This window comes from Melozone crissalis, unplaced genomic scaffold, assembly GCF_028551555.1.
Source record: "Melozone crissalis strain CALT ecotype California unplaced genomic scaffold, PUWL_Pcris_2 ptg000017l_1, whole genome shotgun sequence".
NCBI classification, from domain to species: domain Eukaryota; kingdom Metazoa; phylum Chordata; class Aves; order Passeriformes; family Passerellidae; genus Melozone; species Melozone crissalis.
Genome location: NW_026535795.1, coordinates 8247177 through 8266596, shown reverse-complemented (window position 1 = coordinate 8266596; position 19420 = coordinate 8247177). Strand labels below are relative to the sequence as shown.

The 19420-nt window shown below is 46.0% G+C and overlaps 2 protein-coding genes across 3 annotated transcripts; one reads left to right on the top strand and one right to left on the bottom strand.

Annotated features, from left to right (window-relative positions):
* Positions 1-134: 134 nt before the first annotated feature.
* ZNFX1 (zinc finger NFX1-type containing 1) lies at positions 135-12573 on the bottom strand. Of its 2 annotated transcripts, none has more exons than XM_054274541.1 (13): positions 12491-12573; positions 9856-11790; positions 8941-9072; positions 8362-8507; positions 8016-8159; positions 7377-7494; positions 6884-7125; positions 6633-6772; positions 6163-6317; positions 5339-5484; positions 4871-4981; positions 4058-4153; positions 135-2631 (listed from the first exon to the last, which is right to left on the bottom strand). In XM_054274541.1, exons 1-13 carry the CDS (start codon positions 12543-12545, stop codon positions 202-204), a joined length of 5850 nt encoding a protein of 1949 aa, XP_054130516.1. In that variant the 5' UTR covers positions 12546-12573; the 3' UTR covers positions 135-201. The 2 variants fall into 2 exon arrangements, with proteins under 2 accessions (XP_054130516.1, XP_054130517.1); XM_054274542.1 differs by having other exon boundaries at positions 7377-7491.
* Positions 12574-13005: 432 nt separating this feature from the next.
* On the top strand, positions 13006-19377 carry DDX27 (DEAD-box helicase 27). Its single transcript, XM_054274581.1, has 21 exons — positions 13006-13140; positions 13224-13358; positions 13461-13520; positions 13799-13949; positions 14324-14370; positions 14528-14614; positions 15373-15478; positions 15562-15735; positions 16044-16194; positions 16347-16446; positions 16555-16696; positions 16771-16924; positions 17039-17120; positions 17196-17373; positions 17517-17623; positions 17765-17870; positions 17972-18066; positions 18167-18293; positions 18529-18613; positions 18806-18880; positions 19161-19377. Exons 1-21 carry the CDS (start codon positions 13045-13047, stop codon positions 19174-19176), a joined length of 2274 nt encoding a protein of 757 aa, XP_054130556.1. The 5' UTR covers positions 13006-13044; the 3' UTR covers positions 19177-19377.
* Positions 19378-19420: the final 43 nt, after the last annotated feature.

Sequence of the window (19420 nt, the reverse complement as noted above, 5' to 3'; positions counted from 1 at the left end):
TTTAGAGACAACCCCACAGAGACACCCCCACCCCATAGAGACAGCCCTACCCTATAGAGACAGCTCCACCCCACAGAGACTGCCCAGCCGGGTTCACTTTATTAGTGACACACTTTATTAGTTAAGAACAAGCAAAGGGGGAAAGCAGTGGGGCTGTGCCCCTGTGTGTGTGTGTCTGCGGGAAAGAGCGAAGCTCACACTCTATATCAGCTGGCGCAGCTCCTCGAAGTTGAGCATGTTGTTGGCCACGTCGGACCAGGCCGCGTGGGTTGCCCCGTCCATCTCCGGGGCCAGGCGGTTGCTGCTCTCCAGGGTGTGGTTGGTGCCACCGATGACTTCGTGGCACTCAGGGCACGTACTCTTCTCCATTGCCCCACCACACTCCCCAATTACGTAGATGTGCCCATTTTTGCACTTGAACCAGTGGCCACGGGGACAGCCAATAGCACTGACAATCTGCACCCGCTCAGCTTCAGAAATCCCCAGCCCTGACATGGGCAAGCTAGCATTGATCTTCTTCAGGTGAGCCTTCACTGCAACCTCATCCTCCTCTGTGAATTTCTTTGTCCCTTCCAGGATCTCCCGTGCACTGTTAATCTCTGCTGCGATGTCTGCGGGTATCACCCTACTTGGTGCTTTGCACCTTTCCAAGAGGCTCAGCAAGTAAGTCAGCCTCTGGATCTCAGACTGCAGGTCAGTGAGCTCCTGGTCTGTAAAACTGATGCGTGGCTTATCCAACCACTTCTGCACTTCATCCAGCCTCTTTATCAGCCCTGTCTTTTCATTCTCATTGATTTTGTTCAGAGAATTAGTTAGGTCTGCTACACGTTTGTAAAAATTAAGCAAGTTCTCAATTAGTCCGATACTCTTTGTGGAGAGAGGTGAAGCTTTTAGTCTGTTTTCCAGCATGGCATACTTAGAGTATAGATTAGGTCTCAGTAAAAGATTCTGCATCAGCACAGCCTGCAGCCTCTGTCTGTTAGACTCGATTTCCTCTGCCGGGCCTTGGATTTTCTGTTTCACCCGTTCTATCTCCTCCACCTGCCTTTTCACACTGCTGCCATATCTCAGATTCTTTCTGATGGGTGTCTGACACAGAGGGCATACCTTCAGCTTGACAACATCATCATCTTCATCCATATAGTGGTCAAGGCCTTGCGACTCAAAGACATGGCCACAGTCTTCAAGCTGTACAAATCGAGCATCTGGGTCATCCTCAGAGCCAAAGAAGATCTGAGTGAGTTCCTCATGGTCACAAACAAGGCACTTCTTTGGGCAGGGCTCTCCACACAATCCAACACAGGGATGACCACAGGGCAGCATCTTAGCACAGGGAACATTGCAGCGAGGCCTGTTGCACGGCTCAGAGCAAAGCTTGGTACACTGGTAGTGCTGGCACTGCCACTCACACGGCTCAGCACAAGGAACACAGCTTTCCCAACATTTCTTTTTGCACTTACTGTGAATACAGTAGTTCTGACATTCCTTCTGACAAGGAGGACATTCTGTAGTACAAGGCTCTTGACACTTGTGGGAACAGATCAAGACACGCTTGCATGGGCTGTCACATGCCTTATGAAATCTTCCTTCAAAGCAAGTATGACAGGAACCTGAACATACATGACCACATGCCAGTGTGACAGAACACTTACTCTCACATTTCACAAGCTCCTCATGCCTCATCCTGGTCATCCAGCAAGCAACTTTCTGCTCGTGGCCACATTTCAGTGTGGCTGTAACCTGTTGAGGACACTTCATTGTGCATTGCTGCCCACAGGTACGCATGCATGTGTGTCCACAGTTTAACTTCTTCCGGCAAGGTTCTAGGCACTCGAATTTCCATTCTGGAATATGACATGGCACCATCTGTACGTGGCCACACTTAGAAATAGTTTTCTTTACCTTCACCATACATTTTCCACAGGGCTCATAACATGACTTTGGGCAGCGGTGCCCATCTTCACAAAGTACCTTTTGACAAGGCTTCAAGCACTGGTACTCTTTGTGCTCAGGGTCGTATGGGTGACATGCCCTTGTGCAAGCATGGCCACAATTCAACCTAAACTCACAGGGACGAGTACAGCCTCCCTCTGGGACACTATTGAAGTCTTCACCTGTAGATACCTTTGTCTTGGTTCCAGGGTGGTTTTGACAGCAAAGCTCCAATGACTGGCCAATGTGACCATTCTTACTAAGGGTTACAATGATCTTGTTCCAGAGAGGAACCTTGCCAAGCATTCTCATGTTTCCAATACAATAGAGGCCTTTCTTAGCTCTGGATAATGCCACACATATCCGATTAGGGATCTGCAAGAACCCAGGTCTCCCCTCTTTGTTGCTCCTCACCAATGACAGCAGAATAATATCATTCTCCTCTCCCTGGTACTTATCCACCACATGAACCTTCACACCTTCAAAGATCTTTGCTGGCATGAGCCTACGCAGACAGAAGAGCTGTCCAGTGTAAGTAGTGAGAATGGTGATCTGAGAAGGTTCATAGCCCTGACACAAGAAATATTTGCACAGTTCCACTACAAAGTGGGCCTCATGTGGGTTCTGGTGGCTTTTCCCTTCCTGGATCTCTTGTTCAGGAACCTCATGTTCCACAAAGAAGATATTAGTTGAGACACCCTGAAACAAAAGGAAGGATGTCAGAGAGAGAATTCTAGTTTCTGTCACCCCAGAGTGTTTCCATGCTCCTGATTATCCACATCCAGGAGGACTTTTAAGGAGTTGACTACAGTATGCAGTTACTGTGTACTTAAGTGATTTCCTCTTAGATTTCCATAGGTTATTAATCAAATTCCCATTTCAGCTTACTGGTAATATTTTAGTATCCTAATATGAAATCAGTTTCTGATTTTATTCCCTTTCTTTCCAGAGATGTTTTTACTGTACATTTCTAGGTTATACCAAAGAAAACATGAAGTGTTAGTAACTTCTCAAAGCATACTCATGATATGAACAATGTCCTGTTTTGGCCCTGTAGGAGAAAGATCCTAAGTTACCAGTGCACAGGGCTGAGCACTTGCCTAAAACATACTTCCTCTGTTGTTGCAATAAAAACAAAGCAGCAAGGAAAATTTCTTCTTCAACAGAAAACACTAGGAATGCTAGGACTCCAGAAGTCACTTACCATCTCATGGTGTGCAGAGTGGACTGCTCACCTGTTCAAAAACTCTATTTGCCTTGAGTTAGCAGGGGCTTTTACTTTTTTACCTATTAACTGGAATTATTCTACCCGTAAGAAATTATTGCTCTGCCTGCCAAAACCCAGAGACTGATTTTAACAGGAAAGAACAGCTTTTGTAGATCAAACACAGATCTCTGGTTGTCCAAGGTAAGATTACAGAGAGATGACTGTTAATAGTTCAAAGATGCAAGAAAAGCACCAACCTAGAGATACATGAAGCCCTGGTTAGGGCTTCCTCATTTGTATTTCCTCATTTCATTACGGAAATTTAAATCAGAAAATGGGGAGTGAGTGTTAAGATGGATGCTCAGTATCATTAAGGAAGAAGCAAAGACTGACACTTCTGACTGATACCCAAGGCAAGCATTCTAATAACTTACTAAATTCTGGCTGTTTATTGAGCATGTTAGATAATAAATGATGACTTTATACTTGTAAGCTGCATAGATCTTCTTTACAATGTTGTGCATTGGTAGAATGCCCAAATGGAGAGACTAAGGAAAGAGTTCCAGTAATCCTGTCACCTATTTTATGTTGGAATTTCAATATTATCCTCTAAGTCTTTCATTTAAGATTTCTTCCTAGCTTTCAAACTCCTACAATTTGTTTGTTCCCCCTTCCATTTTTACTGTTCTTTTAAAGTCATTGGTATTGGATCTATTTCCATTGTCCACCATCACTAATGCCAGAAGAAATACAAATTACTTATGTAATTCTATATTGCACAATTCCTTGATTCAGGTATAAATTTCAATAAGTGAATTTGACCTAAGAATTTGAAATCCTTGAACACTGTAGTTTACAGAAACTCATTTAGCCAGTAACAGGGGACAAAAGCAACCCCCTGGACTGCTGAAAACTCACTTTTATATTCTCATATTCCAGGACAGAGGGATGGTTCTCCAGGTTCTGGTATATATGAGGACTGATAAGCTGGGCAATTTCAGGGCGCATGCAGTGCTGAAACACAAAACAATTTTATCAGTCTTGTGAAAGGAGAACCATATTTCCCTGTCAATATTCTTTTCCTCCACTGTACAGACAGTGGCTGAATAGAAGACAAGGATGACTTTTCAATCAGAGACAAGAAGGGAGCACTTCCCAATCCCTGCTCTCCCTCACCCCATTGCTGACACCACCAACAACTGCAGGAGTGAGAGTAGCAGAGCATCTTCAAGAAAATCTCTTGATAAGGCTGTTGCACAGTAATGCCGGCTTCAGTGCAAATCTAGGCACACTTATAGATAACAAAAGCCAGCACCTCACCCTAACTACTAAATGAGCTCTTTCAAGTACCTTTAACACAGGACTGGTGGTGGTAGAATTAACTTCCCCAGGCACCAAGACAGATTATTATAGCAATTTAGCAGGAAGCATCCTGAGAAGAATTGTGCTGTCTCACTCTGCAAAGCTGTGGAAGTTTCAGTTGCCACAATAAACCATGTCCTTCACAGAAAAACATGAGAACCACAGTGCTGTGGACAATATCGCTAAATAAATGAAAATATTCTGGAACTCTGTATCAGTTTGACAGCTCCTACCACTCTTTTCAGAAGTTAGATAGAACATGCTCTTCTTTTAGGCTGCTCTTACAGTAGAAATATAAACTTAACTGTATTACAAACTTAAAACAACCTAGATACAAATGCCATGAAGTTTTTTATAGCTCTTTCTTACTTGGTACTTCAGACAGACAAAGGGGAAATCCACTTTGATCAGACGTTCAAAGAGAGAGACTTCGAGGTTGAAGTTCTTGGCCAGGTCATATACATTTGCACTTGGCTGCAACTGAAAGAGAAGGGATAGGAGGTCCATGTTTTGGCACTTTCCCTATGTCTAAGTAGGATTTTTCACTCTCATTTTTTTGTGACTGGTCTCCCACTGAAAGGCCAGAGACTGGATTCTTGCAGAAGTGCTAAACATCAAAGCTAGATACAGTCACAATCAAAGCACATCTAAAATTGTATTAGTTCAACTAAAACATCAGTCCCACAGGAGCTCTACTTTAAAATTACAGGAGAAAGGACCTGTGGTATCTGTGGAAGCTGGGGAGCAAAAAGCCTTGGCAATTTTCCCACACAGCATTTGGTGAGATGGTTCTTGTTCATTAACCCAGCAGACAGAGATGTTAGCCATGAAAGTTACCTGCTGGTGATCTCCAATGAGGATGAGGTGCTGGCATTCTCTACTCAGAGTAGTAATGGTGTGAGCCTCAAGCACCTCTGCTGCCTCTTCTACAATGACAATCTGTGGCTCTATGTACTGCAAGATCCGTCGGTATTTTGCAGCACCTGAGCAAGGACAGAAGATAAACCTTAGGGTATAACTGCATTCAAGCTGTAAGGCAAGACTTTTCACAGAGGGGAGTAGGCTCTGTCTCAGAAAAACTGGGGTTCTTCTCAAGATTCCCCACTTCAACACTTGGCTTTTTTAATTTTAAAACAGCACAATACCAGGGATGGCTTCTATATGATGAGTTAAGGAAGGCAGGTGGGGATTACTCCTATGCCTGCCTTGGTCCTTTTTCCAATGCTCTCTTCAGACAAAAGAAACGCTCAATATGATAACTTTATACTTATACTTTATACTTATTTATGTGTTCTACACACACAAATAAGGCTAAATTGTCTCTCCAAAGGGACATACTACAACAACCGTGACACTACCATCTCCAGAAGATGCTGTGGGAATAGCAACACAGGTATTGGCTGTGCCTTACTAAGGCACAAGTGGTGCAGCTCCATTAGAACAACGCTACTCAAGAGAGGGGGAGTGCAAAACAGCAGAAGCTGCTCATGCCACTAATTAACAACACTCACAAGAGCCCCATTTGCAAAGGGAGTCAAAGATTAAAAAGGCAGAGCCTGTCCCAGGCTGTGAAGCAACACATTCTAATCTTTCAGCAAAAAGGTTCTTTAAAGATGATTGTAAGCAATACAATACTGGTTTGTTTCCCAACTGCTCTGCACCTGTAGTTGTCATCCCCACAACTCTGGCTCTACTGAGAATGCAGAGATCTTGCTCCAGCTTCAGTTCTTTCAGCTTTCTGGCTGCTTCCTGATACCGCCCTTCATGCTCCCCAATGTTCTCTCGAATAGAACCCTGGTAAGTCTGCAGCCAAAGCCTGGGAAGAAAGCACCATTATCACACACTGCAAGGAAAACAGGATAGTGATCCACAGGTTCTGAATGGATTCAGCGCAAAACTTCTGCCATGCCTTTTGGGAAACAGATTATTACCATCCGTACTTAGTCCTGAACATGTACAAATGCAGGGCATGATATTGCTTCCCATGCAGTACAAGGAAGGTAAGAATGAGCATGTTCAAACAAGGAAATGAACAAGTACAAACAGAAACATCGTGGCTTGACACAGTTTGCACACTGGAATGATCTTAGGAAACACCTGCCTGACAAGCCCTGCACAATAGCTTTGTCACCTGTAAAGCCTCCAGCGGGAGTCCAGGTCAAGTTGCCACACATCCTGAACAGCATTGGCCTCTAACTCTGTCATTGCGTTCACTTTACGGAGCTCAACCTTCATCTTCCGCATAATTTTTCTCCTCTGGCCACGAGTTACCTGCAAAAAGAAAAAAAAAAGCACCCCAATAAGCAGTTACAGCACAGAGATTCTTTTGTGTTAGCATCCCCGTGTTTTTCTTTACACAGTCATGCCAATGTATGCAGGTACCTCCCACTGCATGTTCTCCTGCTGTGGTTGAGCTGCTCCTTCTTCCTGATCCAGCTTCATAGCCAGCATGGAACGGGCTATTTCATGAACACTGTCATCTTCCTTCTCCCTCCTCCAATAGTCTGCTATCTTTTCATCCTCAATCACTCTCTCATCTTCAATCAGGTCAGCCATCTCTGGGATCTCCAAAAGCTCCTCTTCTGCTTCATCTTCGCTCTCCTCCTCTCCCTCCTGCTCACCACCTGTGGGAGTCACCAGTCACATGAAGCAAGCCACAGCCACTCTATCAGTGCAGCAGTCAGATCACTACATTGAAATGAGGGTTAATCTTCTTAATTCCCTCACAGTATCACACATCATTCAGTGCCTGTTAAGAAGTAGTGCCTCTTTTCTGGCACACATACACTGCTTAGGCAAACACACTTGTAGAAAATGTGTGTGGGGTGGGTGTCTTTCTGGTGTTTGGTTTTTTTTTTTGCTTTGTTTGTTTTACCTGGATTTTCAGCTGATATATTCTCTGCAGCATTCTGAGTGAAGGCAGATACACCAAGTCCCAGCCACTCCAGAATCAGTGAGCGTTGTGAAGCAATGTAGTAAAACTCAGTGTCCTGCTAATATAGAGAAAGTCAAATCAGCCAGGCCTATTGCACTTCAGAGTCTTAGCATGATGCCAAAGCAGCACCTTACAGCAGTGGCAACTAGGATAAGTCCTCTCAAGGCACCCTCCAGAACTAGAAAGTCCCAGCAGCCCCAGATCTTCAGAAAAGGTACCCCTCCTCCCTTCAGTTTAAGAGGCTTTCCTGGGTACCCCTCCTCCCTTCAGTTTAAGAGGCTTTCCTGGGTACCCCTCCTCCCTTCAGTTTAAGAGGCTTCCCTTTGGGTATTTGCATTTTTATGCCGCTAAAGATCACTTACAATCTCTGCAGTTTGAAGGAGCAAAGTTCAAAGCCCCTCTTGCCCTGCTTGTTTAAACTACTGTCATTTGGCACAGCTTGCTGTTCACTCCTTTACTTTCCCAGTAACCAAACGGTGCTAAAAAGATGTATGCTGGTGGAAGGTCAGGCACATTAGCAGAAAGGATGGTAAGCATGCACTGGGACTGCTTGACTCAGAAGAAAGGGACCTCTCTTACCAGAGCCCTTCCCAGGCTGGCCCAGTGCTGGGGTGCCATGTGTGGTTTCAAGTAGCGCTCGTGCAGAACTCCGTAGGCCGTGCACTCCAACCGCTTCGCTCCTTCAAGGAGACCCTCCTCAGCCTCCTTCATCTCCCTCGTTATCTACTCACAACAAAGACCAGGGAGGCAGTGTCACACTCAGAGAAACAAAGCTCACTAACAGCAGGACAAAAAACTCACAGAAGAATTAAGAGACCAAATTCAGCATAAAACAAGGTGAAAGGCCAGGTGTGGGGGAGGTTTATTATCTCCTCCAATGCACAGGCAACCCAGTCCCAGCATCTCCCAGGAGGTCTGTACATACATGTTCAGAGTCTCTGAAGTGGTAGTCTGGGATATCAAATCTGTAGGCATGCTTCCTCAGCTCCTTCAAGGTGAATCTGTGCAGGGCTGCACTGCTACTCCTGCCCCCAATACGCACTATCCCATCTGATTCAAATGAGTATATTCCTGTGAATAAAAAAAAATATTAGAACTAAAGGGCCAAGCTCAGTTTTCAGCAGTAGGACAAGAGGTAGGAAAAATACCCTTTGACTGCAAATCCTACAGTGGTTTGCTCTGAGTGAAGTTTTTTTAATCTATGTCAATGGGGCTAGAGTCATTAAAAAGAATCAAACCAAAATGCAGGTTATCATGTCATACAATGAGCAGAGTAAGGGTTATAGTGTAGTTTCTAATTACACGTTCTAACAACAGGCTGACCAGAGAACTGGATGCACTATCACTTGAAGTGTTCAAGGCCAGGCTGGACAGAGCTTGGAGCTGGTCTAGTGGAAGGTATCCCTGTCCATGGCAGGTGGGTTGGAACTAGATGATCTTTAAGGTCTTTCCAACCCAAACCATTCTATGATTATACCACCATCCTGTTTGCAGGTACTCTTACCTTCTAAGAACTGATCCAGTGCATGGTTGGTGTAGCAGACTATAAGGATGGGACGCTTCCTGTAAGTGCTTTGCCACACGTCATCATTAGTCAAGAGAGCCTGAACAATCTTCAAACCCACATAAGTCTTCCCTGCAAGACAAACTCAGAATCAGAAAAGGGTAATCCATGCTCTATAAGTGCCTTGAAACACAGAAATCATCAAAACAGATAAAAGATTTCTTTCCAGGCTGCCAATCTGGTCTGTGCCAAGAGAACTGACTCCAGGGGTAACTAACTTACAAAAAGTACACAAAGCAGCATGAACTGACATTCCAGCCTGTAGCTGAGCAAGGCCACGGTCTGCAAGAATGTTATTTTTTGGATAATACACTGGACACAGGGTTTTCTCTCCCACTGCATCCTCCAGCCCACTCTGATACTGGCATCATAGATGACATTTGGCTGCACATAAAACATCCATATACTACTGAAATACAAGCACTGGTGCTTGTTAAATTCAGGTATCATTTAAAACAATTACAGCCCATCTTGTAATACTTTATTCACACAATGGTTCACGGCTGAATGTTCCCAAAGCCCTAACATGCTGTGAAGACAAGTAGGAGAGTGCTGCACAGCAAGAAGGACCAAGTTCTCAAAGGCCACTGTAAACTTCTTCACCCCAATATACAAGCACAGCCAACAGTGCAGTTGGTGTCTGTTTGCATGTAGGTGGGCAAAGATCAGTGTGGCTATTTGAGGATATTAACTGTCTCCACAGCTCACACTAACTGGGTGACTCAAGCATCAATTATGCACAGGACTAAAGCTTTGGAGACAGTACAGCTGGCTTTCTCTGACGTTAATCTCCCTAGATGGGGAAATCAACAAGAACTTCTTAAATTACAGAGCCTTTAAGCAAATATGTCTCACCAGTGCCAGGAGGTCCTTGGATGATAGCCAGCTCCTTGGTGAGTGCAAGATTCAATGCCTGCATCTGAGACTCATCTAATTTCAAAGCTTCCATTGAAAGCCATTGACTGGGATCTAGAATTTTGACAATTTTCAAGCTATCAGGGCACGTCTCTTTACGCGAAGTCTTCACCAAGGGTGCAAGGTTGTAGGCAGTATCCCATGCCAGGTATGCTGGCACCTTCACCTGTGCATCACATTCCACAATGTACCTCTGGAATGGGATGTCTTCTTCCCGCATTTTCTGCAACCCTTCTAGCACATGCCTGTAGGCCTCAAAATAGGCAGTTGTCTCTACCATGAGGAAAGAGTCTGAGGGCTCAAACTCTCCCACCAGTGGCTGGCTGTCTGCATCAAAAGACAGCTCCACAATCCCATTGGCAAGTTCTGCAGCATTACGATTGGAAACGGTGGCAAAAAGGAATGTTTCAAAGTGATCTTGGGACATGCAGACAAGGGATCCATACAGCAATCGTTTAGAATTCTGCCACTGTACAAACCTCAGTGGTTTTGTGTCAAACTGGACCTTGTAAGCAATGCCAGTTGGTGTACAAGATGGGGCAATAATCCGTGCATCAAAGTAGATCCTGACGTCATCAAATTTCCTCTTTCTTAAATTTCTGTCCTGGAGGTTCTGCAAAACCTCCATGATACCTTCCCTTAAAGGCCTTACAAAGTCTTCTCTCAAAAGTCGGAAGTGGGTGTCAAGATAAATACTGGTGCTTTCATATTTTCCAGAAACAAAATTGGGACGTAGAAAAGGTTTCTCATTACCGTGGATCTCATCATATGTTGGATAAATGCTCATGAAACGATAGCTTCCTGCTTGCCCATCTTGAGGCTGCATAAATGTACAGTTATCAGCCCTCAGGGTGCCTTCACGTCTCTTCTCCTGCAGATGCTGCATGAGCATCTGGACTTGATTGAGATTCTTCTCTGTCTCTTCTGTGATGTCCACACCAAAACCTCTCAGGGCATCGATGGATGCTGTCAAGACTGTCAAGAGGAGGGAGACTTTCTGCACAGAGCTGGCTGGGAAAGTACTTATCAGGTGCTGAAGAAGTAAAATGATGTTGCTGATATGCTCAGGGTACTCATGGCGTACAGCAGGAACTACTTCTGTTACCATGTCAGACGCATACTGTGGCAGACAGACCTTGAGAAAGTTGGACTCCTTCACAAGCCCAAGAATGTGTTGGACCCTCTGTCTGTCCAATTGGGAACTGCACGCCTTCCGAAGCACCTGGCAAATGAGCTGAACGAAATTACGGTTCATGGTTGTTTGGGAAAGAAGCTCCTTCAACCCTGAACTGGAAGCAAGTGTGTTGACAACTTCTGAGGGGTCTTTCTCGAGGAGACTTTCAAGGAATTTATAGCCAATCCTTCTGGCTTGCCGAAGCTGCTCACTGTGGTGGGCACCACCTGGGGTAGCACTCCTCAGCCCTCTCCCTCTAGCTCCTCCCTGAGCTTGTCCACCTTGATACCTCCCTCCCCTGCCTCCATTTTCTTGCTCATTCTGGGGTCCTCTGGTCCTCTCACGGGCTTGTCCAAGCTGACACCTTCTTCCTCTAAATGCATTTTCTTGCTCATTCCAGGGTCCTCTGCCCCTCTCATGTGTTTGTCCACCTTGATACCTCATTCTCCTTCTCTCATTCTCCTGTTTTCTCCAGAATCCTGTGGCTTCACTGTTGGGCTGTTCACCTTGGATTCTTGGATTCTTACTTGATTGAGGAACCTTTGAATTCCAACCACCAAACCCCTCTACTCTTTGCCCATGTGGAAGGGTATAATTACTGTCTTGGAGATTTTCCCCTAACTTAGTTGCCTGGCCTGGCACATTATTTGTTCTGTTTCTGCCTCTTCCTGTAAAGCCAGTGTCCAAACAAAGCACACGTCCTTTAAAAAAGCAGAAAAAATTACACTCCTTAATTATAAATCAACCAAATTAACAAGCCTCCCAACAAAGACAAATGAGTATATTGACCTGACAGTCAGCATATTTTGAACATTTGACATCAAATTAAAAATTATTACATTTGCACATAGATTTTCAAATTAGTGTCTCATTTGTACCCTTCTATCCAACTGCTAAAGAGAGTGCTGTGCTTAGAGTTCACTTGAGCTACGAAGACACCAAAAAAGAAAACCTCTTTCCACAGAACTGAAAGCAGAAGTAAGAAGGTGAAAGTTTAAGTTTTCTGCACAGGACAGCGTTTCCTGGGGAGTTAATCATCAGTGAAATAATGATAGAGGACGCCACAACTGACTTGAACTGTACATAGCACGCACAAAACATGGAGTGTTCACTGAAAGTCCAGCCTTTCGGAGAAGAAGGAAGCGCAGCCCACGGGGCTTTTATCAGACTCCCCACAGAACGCTTAGGGAAAAACTGACTGCTAGCAGGAACAAACAGCAAGAGCCTGCTGCGACACATCGCCGCATCATGGCCCCAAACAGACTCCAAGGGCAAATAAGGAAGTGTTGAAACTCAGCCTTGAGAGAAAACTTCGCTGTACACAGGTAGGGGAGTAGCGGATCCCCCTGTACCAGCACCACACCCAGCCCTCCTGCCCTGCATTCCCCGGGGGACCCTCACCTCTCGCTCCACCTCGGAACTGTAGGGCGTGGGGCTCCTGCCCAGGACCCTCCATGGCCCGGCCGGGGACCTCTCCAGCTCTGTTCCAGCTCTCCAGGGCGAGGGCAGCGCTGGGCGCTGGGACCGCGGCGCTCCTGCGGCCGAACACGGGCGATGCTGCGCCGCGTCTGCCCCGAGACCCAGCAGAACTTCCCTTTCCAATTCCCCCCAAAGTTTCGCTTTCCAGTTCCCCGCAAGTCCCGCCCGGTGGGCAGAGCCCCCACTCCTGTCAGCGGCGGTCAGCGCGCCCGAAACGAAGCTTCTCCTTCTCTCTCCGGCTCCCGCGGCAAGGGGAAGCGAAGAGAAGGGGAAGCGAAGCACAGGGAAAGTGCAAAGTATGGGAAAACACCGCACGGCCACCTGTCCAGCCCCGGCAGGACTGCTTTCGGTTTCCTTTCCCGGCACTGCGGGGCGGAGGAAGCCGAGGCTCTGCCCACCCGGCCCGGCCCGGCCCCCAGCCCGGCCCCTGGCCCGGCCCAGCGCACGCGTGTCCCGCGGGGTTCCGGTTCGCAGCCATGGCCACGCTGGAGAGCCTGGGCCTGGTGGGCACCATCGCCGAGGGGGACGTGGTGCCCGTGGACTCCGAATCCGGCGACTCCGAGGATGAGGAGGTGGGGCCGGGCGGGCGGGAGGCGCGGGCCGGGCCGGTGCGGCGGGGCCGGGCCGCGGTCCGTGCTCACGGCTGTTCCCGCAGGAGCTGCCCCGGGCGCCGGGCCACAGGCGGCGGGGACCCTCCCGCGGCGATTTCAGCGCCGATTTCGTGTTCGGGGAGGCGGAGGCCGGCGGGGAGGATGCCTGGACGGCGGCGCTGCGGCAGCTCCGCGGCAAGGTGAGGCCTGAGGCCGGGATGGAGCTGCGGTGCCAGAGGCCATAGCGCCCACTGCTCCCCTGGGCTCCTCTTACAGCTCTCCTGTTGTGATTTTCTGCCTAGAAAGCAGCTACGACGCTGGATGAGAAGATTGAGAAAGTGAGACAGAAAAGAAAGCTCCAGGTCAGGATCTTTCTCATTGCTGAAATATTGGTATGTGTGTGGCCATTCCCTCAGCCACGGTGCTCTGGCTGCTGCTCATCACTTCGGCTCAGTTTGCTGCTACATGTGATATGCTGCTGAATGGGTGAGGTTGCAGAATTATTAGTGATTAAAGTTATGCAAAACGGTGGATTTGTGAATGGGGTCATGATAACAAACACAGACTCACAAAGGATTGAATTTCTTTTTCATCCTTTCTTTTTAAAACATTTTCGTAGAATTTTATTTTCTTTTTTTAGGAAAGGGAAGCTAAACAAGCCAAAGTAAAGGTTGAGGATGCAGAGGCTGAAGATGATCAAATCAAAAAGGAGCATGAGGATTGCAGTAGGGATGAAGAAGATGTGGAGTCTGAATATTCACTAGATGATGAAAGTATCTTCACAACAGCAGGTATCAGCAGTACACACTGAGATGGCCAAGAATCTGACACAGAGTTGGCTTACTGGAGAAAAGTGTGAAGTGAAGCCTTGCTGGGAGTGGGCAAGGAGCACCTTTTATTTTTATTTTCTTTTTGCCTTCTGCAACATTCCTTCTGATTTTAATCAAGTTTATTTTGAATGGTAGCCATAATTGAACTCATCCCCGAACAAGGATGTTTACTAGGCAATTTTACTCCATTACATGCCTCTACTGGTTTCTGAGGCTTCTCCCTCAATATCTGAATTGAGAGCAAAAAGTATGAGGTTACAAGGTGAAGATAGTTCATCTTCACCTTGGGTTTAGCTGTGCTTCCTAATTCCTGTCACATTTATCTTTCTCTATAGATAAGGTCAAAGTGAAGGAAAAGAAGAGATCAAAAAAGGGAGAAGTGGTAAGTGTTAAAAACTAGTAAAATTCCTCCAGTATTTCTTATTGAGGAATTTGCTTTGGTTTGCAAATCATAGCTCAGAAACCAGCCCAGAGCCCTTTGATAACATGTTGTGTTGCTGCATGTGTTGTTCCAGTTTTGTTGTTGTTCCTGTTTCTAGGAAGCAGAGAGCTTTTTTGAAGATGCCTCTCAATATGATGATAACTTGTCATTCCAGGACATGAATCTTTCACGACCTTTGCTGAAGGTATTTACCTAGCTGATTTATTACATGTTACTCTGAAGAATGTTGTAAAGCCTCCCTGCCACCAATTAGAACTGTCAAATTTCTCATTACTTTGCAACCTCTCTGACAAGGAAATAATTTGGAAGATAGTGTGATAGTCCTTTAGAAGCTGTTATTATACATTAATGGAACTGTTCTTTGATGGTGTCAATCAAAGACTGATTGTGTTAACACCATCTTGAGCAAGACTTGTCACAGCATGGTTGAAGGTCGTCTTGTCCAACCCCTGGTCAAGAAGGGCCACTTAGAGTTCCTGTCTAGGAATGTGTCCAGATGGCTTTGAATATCTCCAGGGCTGGAGACTGCAACCTCTGTGGGCCCCTTGTGCTGCTGCTTGGTCATCCTTGAGGTGAAAAAGTGGTTCTTGGTGTTTAGAGGGAACTAAACACATATATCACCATGTTTCAGTCTGTGCCCATTGCATCTGTCTCTGGGCACCACTGAACAGAGCCTGGCTCCATCCACTTTCCACCCTCCCATCAGATATTTATTGGCATTGACAGATTGCCCCTGAGCCTTCTCCTAGCTCAGCAGTCCCAGCTCTGTCAGCCTTTCCCCAGATGTGAGGGGCTCCCAGGCCCTTCATAATCTTCATAGCCTGTTGCTTGTCTCTCTGCAATATGTCTGTGTGTCTTGTAGGGATGAGCCCAGCTCTGGGCACAGCACTGCAGGTGTGGCCATACCAGAGACAGAGTTTAATTGCTCTCCCTCTTTTGTAGGCAATCACAGCCCTTGGCTTCAAGCAACCAACCCCAATTCAGAAGGCTTGTATCCCAGTGGGTCTTCTGGGAAAGGATATTTGTGCTTGTGCTGCCACTGGGACAGGTAGGGGGTTGAGCAGGGCACTAGAAACAGAGAATCAGCTATTCACAATAATTGGTAACCCTTCTTAATATTTTGTTTTTCAGGTAAAACAGCTGCCTTCATCTTGCCTGTCCTTGAGCGCCTGATTTACAAACCTCGTCAGGCTCCCATAACACGTGTGCTGGTTCTGGTGCCCACACGAGAGCTGGGTATTCAGGTGCACTCTGTCACAAAACAGCTGGCACAGTTCAGCAGTGTCACAACTTGCCTGGCAGTAGGTGAGTTCAGTCATTTATGTGAACTGTACAGTTCATTGTAAACCACTATACAGAACTGGGAATTCTGTGTGTAAAACTGGAGGTTGTGTGGTTTTTATGCTTCTAGTAGATACACGGAGGTTTAAAGTCTTGCTTTCCAAGGTTGTGCTGTACTTGTTTACCTGTTTCTGAGAAAGAGAATATTTCTGGTTTTGGATATGGTTTTATCTGGTTTTTATGAGGTGCTTCCTCTTCTCAGGCAGTTTGCATCCCTGTACTCTGCTGCAGTGTGCTCTGGGGGTCAGCAGTCTGTATTCCCTCTCTTTCAGGTGGCCTGGATGTGAAGACTCAGGAAGCTGCTCTGCGCTCAGGGCCAGACATTCTTATTGCCACTCCTGGGCGACTGATTGATCATCTCCACAACTGCCCTTCTTTCCACCTGAGCAGCGTTGAGGTGCTGATTTTGGATGAAGCAGACAGGTAGGGTAAGCAGGACAGCAATGAAAAACATGGCAGGTTTTTGCTTTCCTTTCTCCAGGCTATCAGGCTGTCCTTGTTGTCCTGCCTTATGTAATGTTTCTTGGCCAGGACCAAGTGAAGCTGCCTTACCTTGCTCTTTTTCTCCTGTGTAGGATGCTGGATGAATACTTTGAGGAACAGATGAAGGAAATAATCAGGTTGTGTTCCCACCACCGTCAGACAATGCTTTTCTCTGCCACAATGACTGAGGAGGTAAGACAAGCTGCTGAGAAACATACCCAGGCAGGAAGTTGAATGGGAATTTTTCAGGTCTTTTACCAGAAATCATGTGGACTTTTTTTTCTTAACCTGTTTTTGTAGGTGAAAGATTTGGCTTCCGTTTCCCTGAAAAATCCCGTCCGAATTTTCGTGAACAGCAACACAGATGTTGCGCCTTTCCTGCGGCAGGAATTTATCCGGATCAGACCCAACCGGGAGGGGGACCGGGAGGCCATTGTAACAGGTCAGGGATGAGCCAAGGCAGGCGGGAATCAGTGAGTGACTGTGGAGCAGCCTTCTGAGAGGACTTTCTTTTAGCTCTGCTGACACGAACGTTCCAGGACCACGTGATGCTTTTCACCCAGACCAAGAAGCAAGCTCACCGCATGCACATCCTGCTGGGACTGATGGGGCTGCGCGTTGGGGAGCTGCATGGGAACCTCTCTCAGACACAGCGGCTGGAATCACTCAGGTATTAGCAGGCTTAGCTAGCAAGCCTAAGCTAAAAAGAAGTTCCAAGTCGGAAGTTTTAGGGTGGAAGTAGATGAATACATTCATTGCTAATGTATTTGCTTTCTCTGCTCAGGCGCTTTAAGGATGAGCAGATTGATATCCTGGTAGCTACAGATGTGGCTGCACGTGGACTCGATATTGAAGGTGTTAAAACAGTGAGTATTTGAAATGCTGAGCTTTTTAATGAGGCATTTCATGTTGATTTCCTACTAACGCTGTTTCTGTTACAGGTAATCAATTTCACCATGCCCAACACCATCAAACACTATGTGCACCGTGTGGGTCGGACAGCCAGGGCAGGCAAGGCTGGTCGTTCCGTTTCACTGGTGGGCGAGGAAGAGCGCAAGATGCTGAAGGAGATTGTCAAAACTGCTAAAACACCAGTGAAAGCCAGAATCCTCCCCCAAGGTATGTGGTACTTTTACTGAGGTAAAAAGCTGGAGAGAATACACAGGGAATATCATGATACACAGGGACACTGAAGGAGATGCTGAAAAACAAGATGGACTTCACATGAGCTGCCTCTGGTGTTCATATGGTGTTGTTTTCAGATGTCATACTGAAATTTCGGGAGAAGATTGAGAATCTAGAGAAAGATATCTATGCAGTTCTCTGCTTGGAGCGTGAGGAACGTGAGATGCAGCAGTCAGAGGCCCAGGTAAGCAATTTTTGTAGTATCTGGTGTGATATAGTCCATTATGAGGTTACCCTAAGTGTACTTAACCTGCCTATTTTAGAAAGGGAAGAGAGGAGTAATTTTTAGCTATCATGAGCTCACATCTTGCGTGAATTATCACAGATCAACAAGGCAAAGAAGCAGCTGGAGACAGGAAAAAAAGAGACTGGGAGTGAGAGTTTGGAGCGGAGCTGGTTCCAGACCCGTGAGGAGAGGAAGAAAGAGAAATGTGAGTCATGACACTGTGACCTTTTTAAATTCTATACCCACAGCTGGACTCTGCTCTGTGCTTTAAGAGGTTCTTTATTCTGTTTTTCTTTCTTTTTCCAGTGGCTAAAGCCCTGCAGGAATTTGACCTAGCATTACGAGGGAAAAAGAAAAGGAAGAAATTTGTTCAGGACACACAGAAAAAAGGCCAAATGACAGTGAGTTTATTTGTCAACAAGTGGGACCCTGGCTAGACTATCATAGTTCTCCCTTAGCAAAGCTTCACATCACCAAAACTTGTGTTTTAACACCTTTCAGCCAGAGGAAAGGTCACAGTTTGAGATCTTGAAATCTCAAATGTATGCTGAGCGGCTGGCAAAGAGGAATCGCCGGGCAAAGAGAGCCAGAGCCTTGCCAGAAGAGGAACCAGCAGCAGCACCAGCAGGTAGAGACTTTTGTGTTACAGCTATCCTCCTTTTTATGTCTCTTACTTTGCTAAAAATAGGTAAATAATCTAGTTTGTATAAAGGCATTGATCTTAGAAGGAATGGCCACAAGTACTGGCCCAGGGTCTACGTTTGCAGTTATTTGCCTCATGCTTAGGCTAATTGTTGTATTCAAGGGTACTGTAATGATGCTGTGGCCTTCTGTTTACAACCACTGTTCTTATTATTTGTTAGGTCCCAAGAAGAAGAAAAAAGTGTCTGTGTTTGATGAAGAGCTGACCAACACAAGCAGGAAGGCTCTGAAGCAATACCGTGCTGGGTAAGGTCTTAGGTCTACATTAGTATAGCTGCAGTAATGAGAATTTGCTTGCATCTCTGTACTTCCTCAGGGATACTCTGATATTGGGGGAAGAGGTTCTGAAATTGGGGCAGGCTTCTTTTGAGAAGTACCTGACCTGCTGATACAATTGTGACATGGCTAACCTCTCCTCCCTCCCCTCTCTCTCTAAAGCCCATCATTTGAAGATCGAAAACGCTTGGGTATCGCCCAGCGCAGGAAAGGAGGGACCTTCAAATCCAAGTCCAGGTATAGGTCCCTTTACTTTCTTAAGTCTTGGAGCTTTTTCCTTGCTTTCTTCTTCTTGTCATTGTTTAAAGGCCCTTGCTAAAAGGTGTGTTGGTTCTGCAGTACCCTCTTATTGCAGGTCTGATGCTGAGGGTAATTAAGGATAGGGCCTTTAATAACACATTTCCTAGGCTTCTACTTGGGAGACCATTATGCCTAGAAAATGCTCAGTGCTGCTCCTCATCTGTCATTGAGAGTTTGACTGATGGAGTAATATAATTTCTATTGTCTTCCCTTGCAGGTATAAAAGAAAGTAAAGTAAGAACTGTTACCAAATGGGTAATTTCAGACACACTGTACAGGCCCTCAATTTTGTAGTACTGTTAGGAGACAACCTCAGTAAAATGGAAGTTTTTCTTCAAGTGGAATAACTGTGGGATGTTTGTCAATTACCTGGTTGAAGACTGTGAAATCATCTGTAGCAACCCATTAAATAAAGGATTATTTTTCTTGTAAAATGTTGACGTTTTTATGGATGGCTAGAACAACTGAGAGCTGGAA

What these genes read in the sequence shown, in the direction of transcription:
- ZNFX1 (XM_054274541.1), bottom strand. Translation starts at nt 12,545, where the DNA reads ATGGAGGGTCCTGGGCAGGAGCCCCACGCCCTACAGTTCCGAGGTGGA. An exon ending in AGGAGAACATGCAGTGGGAG is followed by an intron (nt 6,773 to 6,883) that starts GTACCTGCATAC and finishes TTCTTTTTGCAG; the next exon opens with GTAACTCGTGGCCAGAGGAG. An exon ending in TTGTCTGTCTGAAGTACCAA is followed by an intron (nt 4,154 to 4,870) that starts GTAAGAAAGAGC and finishes TTTGTGTTTCAG; the next exon opens with CACTGCATGCGCCCTGAAAT.
- DDX27 (XM_054274581.1), top strand. Translation starts at nt 13,045, where the DNA reads ATGGCCACGCTGGAGAGCCTGGGCCTGGTGGGCACCATCGCCGAGGGG. An exon ending in CACAACTTGCCTGGCAGTAG is followed by an intron (nt 15,736 to 16,043) that starts GTGAGTTCAGTC and finishes CCTCTCTTTCAG; the next exon opens with GTGGCCTGGATGTGAAGACT. An exon ending in CTGCCACAATGACTGAGGAG is followed by an intron (nt 16,447 to 16,554) that starts GTAAGACAAGCT and finishes CTGTTTTTGTAG; the next exon opens with GTGAAAGATTTGGCTTCCGT.